The sequence below is a fragment of the Piliocolobus tephrosceles genome, chromosome 2, assembly GCF_002776525.5.
Source record: "Piliocolobus tephrosceles isolate RC106 chromosome 2, ASM277652v3, whole genome shotgun sequence".
Classification (NCBI taxonomy): Eukaryota; Metazoa; Chordata; class Mammalia; order Primates; family Cercopithecidae; genus Piliocolobus; species Piliocolobus tephrosceles.
In genome coordinates this window covers 91032111-91039300 of record NC_045435.1, presented here as the reverse complement: position 1 = coordinate 91039300, position 7190 = coordinate 91032111, and the positions used below count along the sequence as shown (strand labels likewise).

The following is a 7190-nucleotide window of genomic DNA, read 5'->3' as shown; positions in this document are numbered from 1 at the left end:
TCCCATTTGACCCAGGAGCCTGATTGCCTCCTGCTGCCATCAACCTGCTGTCCATGGCACCCAGGTTGTTAATGCTGAGGGGTGCCTGCAGGTACGCACTGAGCTGCCCTCAGCCCCACCCTGGCCTCCCTCCCATGCTCATCGGCACCCAAAGTCTGAAGGGGGCCGAGGCAGCAGGGGACTGGCATGTCATTGCTGCCCTGAGTGCATGCACCCCCAACTGGGTCGCGACAGTGCCTGGGCTCAGCTTCAACTTTGCTCCAAAATCAGAGTGGACACCAGGAGAGGCCAGGCAGGAGGAGCAGGCACTTCTGAGCCTGTGGGGGTAGGATGGCTTTCTAGGTCCCTGGGAACACAGGGATACCCACGTCCGCAGCCAGAGCTGGGTGGCTGCAGCTGTGCCTAGGAAGGCAGGGCTCCCGCCCCACCAACTCAGAAGGGAGTGGGGCTCCTGCCTGTTCCTAGCTCCTACCAGCTCCTTGGAGCATGCAATCCTGGTCACACCTCGCCATTGCAGCCAGCGTCATAGCAATGGCTGCTCCAGATGGACCATTGCTGCCATCCCCAAGATAGGATGAAAAGAGAAAACAAATATAAGAGCCCTGGTTGGTGTCTGTGGCTCCTGCACCAGGGTCCCAACTATCCAAACTGAAAACCCAGAAAGCTGGCTCTGAGCTTACTGGACTTTGCACAGGGATGGCCACATATTCCTAGCACTTTGTCAGCTACAGCCGCCATATTTGGAGGTCAGGCAAAGTGAGCCAGTCTTCCACTCCAAAAGAAAATGCACCCCTATGTGTATCAAGGGCCACTGCCACACAGTGCCTAGGGAAGCATGGAATCAGGACTCTAGACTTGTGTTTCTCAAAGTGTGGTCCCTGAACCAGCAGCATCAGTGGCGTTACCTGGGAACTTGTTAGAGACACTCATTCTTAGTCTCCATCTGAGACCTGCAGAATCAGAAACTCTGGGGGTAGGGTCCAGCAATCGGTGTTTTAAGAAGCTCCCCAAAGAACTCTGGTGCATGTTCAAGTTTGGGAGCACTAGTCTAGACCAGTTCCAGGAGATGCTAATGTTGTTGGCTTCAGGACCACACTTTGAGAACTACTGTTCTAGAAATGTCATAAGCAAATCACTTGGTTTATGAGTAAATCCAGTTGTTTTATCATCTCACTCTGTCATCCAGGCTGGAGAGCGGTGGCGCAATCACAGCTCACTGCAGCCTTGAATTCCTGGACTCAAGTGATCCTCCCACCTCAATCTCCCCAGCAGCTAGGACTACAGGTGTGCACCACAACACCTGGCTAATTTTTAAAAATTTTTGTAGAGATGAGTCTTGCTTTGTTAGACAGGCTGGTCTCCAGCCTAAATCCAGTTTGTAATTAATAAGTATTACCCAGTACCTAAGGGGTGTTTAATTATGATTAAACCTCTGAGAAAGGGGATGGTGGGCAACTTTTAAAACTTTATATATGTCTGTATTGTTCAAAATTGTTATAGAAACATGTATTACTTGTAAATAAAAGACCAAAAAAATTTTGTTAATAAAAATACTTCATTTTAGTATAGTGCTTTATAGCAGTGCTTCTCAAACTTTATTGTGCAAACAAACCGCCCAGAGGTATTAAAATGCAGATTCTGATTCAGTAGGTTGGCAGTGGGGCCTAAGATTCTACATTTTCAACAAGCTCCCTGGTGATATGGGGTCTATTAACCACACTGGGCTTACCGCAGCAGTCCTCAGGATGCGAAGCTCAGGCGTTAATGCCAGTGATGGGGAGTGGCTGTAAATACAGATACAGTTTTGCTGGCTTGCCTCCTCCCACCTCCTGCTGTGCGACTCAGTTCCTAACAGGCCACAGACCAGTACTGGATAGTAACCCAGGGGTTGGGGACCCCTGGTTTACAGAATATAAAGCACATTCATATATATTGTCTTATTTGTTCTCTGTCACAACTCTGGCAGATAGGGGTTCACTAATTCACTTATTTGACCATTAGGTACTACTATTAATATATACCAGGCACTTGGCATACAGATATGGTCTAATGGAGTGGGAAACCTACCCCCCAACCAAACAAAAAAACGCACGTTAACCAACAAATAAATAATTATAAATAGTTACCAGAACTGAGCAGGAAGTAAAGAGGGTGCTGAAAAAGAACAACAGGAACCACTCCGAGAAGGCCTCTAAGAGGAGGTGACTTCAGCAGGGATGGGAAAGATAAGCCACTCAGTTTAGGGGCAAGCTCTGGGCAGACACCAGGAAGCTCCTGCAGCTAGAGTGCAGGGAGGGAGGGAAGATCCCCAGATCAGGCCCGGAAGGCTGCGGCAAGGGGCCGATTTCAATTTAAGTCTGGGGTAAGCGCTGAGGATTTAGGCAGAGAAGTGTCTGGTCTAGTATTTGCCTTAGGATCTCGATGGCTGTAGTGTGGGAAATGAAACCTCTCCAGAATCGCCTGGGAACTGGTATATGGAGTGGTATAGGGAGTCCCGAGCCATGCGGGGGCGCCAAGGAGTCAGGCCTGGTGTCCCTGGAGCCGCGCGGATCCACTTGCAGATGGGTCCCCTCTATGAATAACGAGCCTACTAGGTAGGGCACCTACTTTTACTGCTGCACTGAGGACGTGAAATGCGCGCGGGCACAACGAGACTTTCTTCTTTTCCGCTCTTTCAGAGGACCCGGGCTCCCATCTACACTTTGCTGGTTACGTTGACATCCTGGGCATTTCCCCCTCTCTGCCTCAGTCTCTCGATCTGTCAAAGAGGACGGTGGGCCAGCCACGGGTGACATGCCCGTGCGCCTCTCCAATAGTGCACCTTGGGCAAGCCGGGCGGCGGGCACAGCCTGGACAGTGGCGGCCTCGAAAGGCACACAGGGCTGGCTTTCCACCGGGGAAACTGAGGCAGTGGAGCGAGGAATGGCATCCTCCAAACTCCTCGCAAACTCCCAGCGCCAGTGTTGGGCCCATGCAGGCTACCCAGGCCGCCAGTCTCCGAGCGGAGGACCCCGCCCAGCGCTGCCAGGGGCGGGGCCGGGCTGAGGACCCGAGACTGGAAGGGAGGTCGGAGCACCCAATTCGGTCCAGGACTCGCAGGGGGCGGCGGTGCCGGCGGCGAACTCCCGTGCAGTCCCAGTGCTAGAGCGTGGGACGGACTTGCGGGGCAGCCCTCGGGGTTCTCCAGCCAGGACTAGGGGCAGGAGGCCCAGCCACGCCGCCGTGTGCAGGCCTGCCCCTGGGCGCCCGCCCGCGCGCCGTCCCCGCCCCTCGGCCGCCCCCTCCGCCCCCGCGCGGGCTCGGGACGTGCAGAGCCGGCGAGCGAGCAGCAGGGACTGCTCCTGGCGCACTCACTTCCGCGTCCCGCCGCCCTCCGGCCCGCGCGCGCCGATCCGCCGCCGCCATCGGACAATGGGCCGCCAGCCCCAGCTGCCGTGAACTTCCTGCCGCTGCTCGGCCGCCCGTGCGTCCCGGACGGCGCTCCCGCCAGGCGCCGGCCGGGATCGCAGCTCCGGGGAAGCAGCGGAGGACCCAGCGTCCGGGACGTACCTGCGCCTCAGCCTCTGCGCCTTTGCTCCGGTCCGACTCGCGGCCTCGGCGCCCTCCTGGCCGATTCAGCTTCACCCGGCCCAGTCGGCTGCTGCCTTGCTGTGGGTTTCCGCGTTTGGTTGCCTAAGGAGGATGTGATTTTACTTTTTTGCTGTTTTCTTTTTCCTTTTATAATTTGAAGAGGAGAAAAGAACTCCGCTGAGCAGGCCCGGGACAGCGAAGTGCCATCAGCTACCCCAACAAGGAGATCTCCGGGGGAAAGGGAGTTGGAAGCCAACTTGGTCCAGCTGGCGCTGAGGTCTCAACTTCGGCTGGACTCCTAAGTCCTGGGGTCATGCCCTTCACGCTAGGCAGGTGGAAGTCTTTACCTGTACTGGGTCGGACTTGAGCCCCGACCCTTCGCCAGCATCTCCCCGCTGCCCTCAACACACACACACACACACACACACACACACACACACACACACGGCACCTGGGCTAGGCCGGGACACCTGTCCGCAGCATGGATAAGTATGACGACCTGGGCCTGGAGGCCAGTAAATTCATCGAGGACCTGAACATGTATGAGGCCTCCAAGGATGGGCTCTTCCGAGTGGACAAGGGTGCAGGGAACAACCCCGAGTTTGAGGAAACTCGCAGGGTGTTCGCCACCAAGATGGCCAAAATCCACCTCCAGCAGCAGCAGCAGCAACTCCTGCAGGAGGAGACCCTGCCCAGGGGGAGCAGAGGCCCTGTCAATGGAGGGGGCCGCCTGGGCCCACAGACCCGTCGGGAAGTTGGTGTGGGCAGCAAGCTGACTGTGGATGGTGCTGCCAAGCCTCCTCTTGCTGCCTCAACAGGGGCACCAGGGGCAGTCACCACCTTCGCTGCTGGGCAGCCCCCGTACCCACCGCAGGAGCAGAGATCCAGGCCATACCTGCATGGCACAAGGCATGGCAGCCAGGACTGTGGTTCCAGGGAGAGCCCGGCGACTTCTGAGATGTCTGCTTTGCACCAGCCAGGCCCCTGCGAGGATCCTTCCTGCCTCACTCACGGAGACTATTATGACAACCTCTCCTTGGCAAGCCCAAAGTGGGGTGACAAACCAGGAGTGTCCCCCAGCATCGGCCTGAGTGTAGGGAGTGGGTGGCCTAGCTCCCTGGGGAGTGACCCACTACTGCCCAAACCCTGCGGGGACCATCCCCTAAACCAGCGACAGCTCTCACTGAGCTCCAGCAGATCTTCTGAGGGTAGCCTGGGTGGTCAGGATAGTGGCATTGGTGGCCGCAGCAGCGAGAAGCCAACAGGCCTTTGGTCCACTGCCTCCTCCCAGCGGGTGAGCCCTGGCCTGCCTTCCCCAAACTTGGAGAACGGAGCACCAGCTCTGGGGCCTGCTCAGCCCAGGACCCCTTCTGTGTCAGCACCCCTGGCCCTGAGCTGCCCCAGGCAAGGAGGTCTTCCAAGATCAAACTCGGGGCTGGGGGGTGAGGTTTCAGGTGTGATGTCCAAACCCAATGTGGCCCCCCAACCTTGGTTCCAGGATGGGCCCAAATCTTACCTTTCCAGTTCTGCCCCGTCATCCTCGCCAGCTGGCCTGGACAGTTCACAGCCGGGTGCGGTCCCTGGGCTGGGGCCGAAGCCTGGCTGCACAGACCTTGGCACTGGTCCCAAGCTCAGCCCCACCAGTCTTGTCCATCCAGTGATGTCCACCCTGCCTGAGGTATCTTGTAAAGAGGGTACCCTGGGCTGGTCTTCTGATGGTAGCCTGGGACCTGTGCTCCTGGAGAGCCCAAGCTCCCCTAGGGTGAGGCTGCCCTGCCAGCCCCTGGTCCCAGGTCCTGAGCTGAGACCCTCTGCAGCTGAGTTGAAATTAGAAGCCCTCACCCAACGTCTGGAGCGAGAGATGGATGCTCACCCGAAGGCCGATTACTTTGGTGAGTGAGAGGCTGGTGGAGTTGCCTATGGTGGGGTGATAGGGTTCTTGAGGTTGGGGAACATGCTGCCTACCAGGGATGCTGTAGGCTGTAGCTACCTCTCCTTGAGTGGCCTGTTTTTTTATTTTTCTGTTTTTTGTTTTGGGCTTCCTCTTTCAGCTGCTTTTTCTGATTCAGAAACTTGAAAGCATCCTGGGGCAGAAAGCGGACCTTGCAGCTGGGGTTACCCATGTGTGAAGGGTGCAGCAGTGTGGGATTGCTCGTGACTGCTCTCAGAAAAGAGAAATGCTGTGACTTTGGATTTCAAGGGTTTTGGGTGTGACTTTAGAGCCTCTTGCAGTGACAGGCTCATGCAGGACTTGAATGAGACCAGCTTTCTTAGGGGGAAGGTACCCCTGAGCATTCAGTCTGTAGTTGGTTGGGCAGATCTGGTTGTTCTGGCTGTTGGAGGGACCAGTGATTTGAGGCAGGTGCTCTTGACTGCCGTGTATGTGTGTCTGTGTGTAGGTGGGTACTCGTGTGCAGTTGAGGCAGGTCAAACACTACCATGAAAGACTTGTAGAGCAGTGGTTTTTTTTTTTGTTTTTTGTTTTTTGTTTTTTTTTTTTTTTGAGATGGAGTCTCGTTCTGTAGCCCAGGCTAGAGTGCAGTGCGCAATCTTGACTCACTGCAGTCTCCGCCTCCTGGGTTCAAGCAATTCTCCTGCCTCAGCCTCTTGAGTAGCTGGGACTGCAGGCACGTGTCACCATACCTGGCTAATTTTTTGTATTTATTTATTTATTTTAGTAGAGACGGGGTTTCACTGTGCTAGACAGGATGTTCTCAATCTTCTGACCTTGTGATCCGCCCGCCTCGGCCTCCCAAAGTGTTGGGATTACAGGCGTAAGCCACCGCGCCTGGCCAGAGCAGTGGTTAAGTGTAGTCCCTGGATCAGGAGCATCCCTTTGCCTGGAAACTGATAAGAAATGGAAGTTCTTGGGCCCCACCCCAGACCTACTGAATCAGAAACTGTGGGATGGGACCCAGCAAGCTGTGACCCTGCTGTGTGGCGAGATTTGAGCCCTACTGCATGCACCGTGAGCCTCCTAACCCAGCCCACACCCAGGTAACAGCCAACAGCCAGGTAGCACCACAGCCATGGCTCAAACTAGGATGGAAAATGTGTCTTCCTGGTTTTACTCAAACTTGCAAGTTTTGTTTTATTCTCTGTTTTAAAACCACAAACTCTTGGAGACTGCTAGCTTCAACTTTTTTTCTTTGCACAGGGTTTAGTGGTAGCTGTATCTTTCTGTTGAGTAATGATTAATTGTCTCATAGGAGAGCTAACTAGAAAGACAGCCTATTCGTAGAGAATCGGAGGGGTTTTTCATTTTTTAACTTTGAATAATTGAGCTCACGTGTTCCCCATAGCCTGCGTTCTGCTGGGGTAGCAGCTCTGCCAAATGGAGGGCAGGGACAGGGAAGGCCCTGGGAGAGGAAGACAGCTGGCTTACTGCTGTCAGCCTACCCTTGTTCTCCGTGAATGAACAAGTATCCCAAGGTCCTTTGAGGGACCAGGGTCTGAGGCACTGGGCTGCTGGATGTGTGCAACTTATGGTAGCATTGTGTTTTGCTTCTCATGAGAACCTCGTGGGAGCCAGTTCTCACCCTATACTCAGCAGGCTGAGGTCAGGGTAACTGTTTACGGCTTTTTTTAACTTTATTTTTATTTATTTATTTATTTTGAGA

The 7190-nt window shown here is 54.9% G+C and overlaps 1 protein-coding gene across 1 annotated transcript in view; it reads left to right on the top strand.

Moving 5' to 3' along the window:
• The first annotated feature begins 3966 nt into the window (after positions 1-3966).
• LIMD1 (LIM domains containing 1) overlaps positions 3967-7190 on the top strand; it is an 88310-nt gene continuing 85086 nt past the window's right edge. Inside the window, exon 1 of the mRNA XM_023231308.3 lies at positions 3967-5462. Within this exon, the coding sequence (XP_023087076.1) occupies positions 4052-5462 (1411 nt within the window). The 5' untranslated portion in view covers positions 3967-4051. The remainder of the gene's footprint in view (positions 5463-7190) is intronic.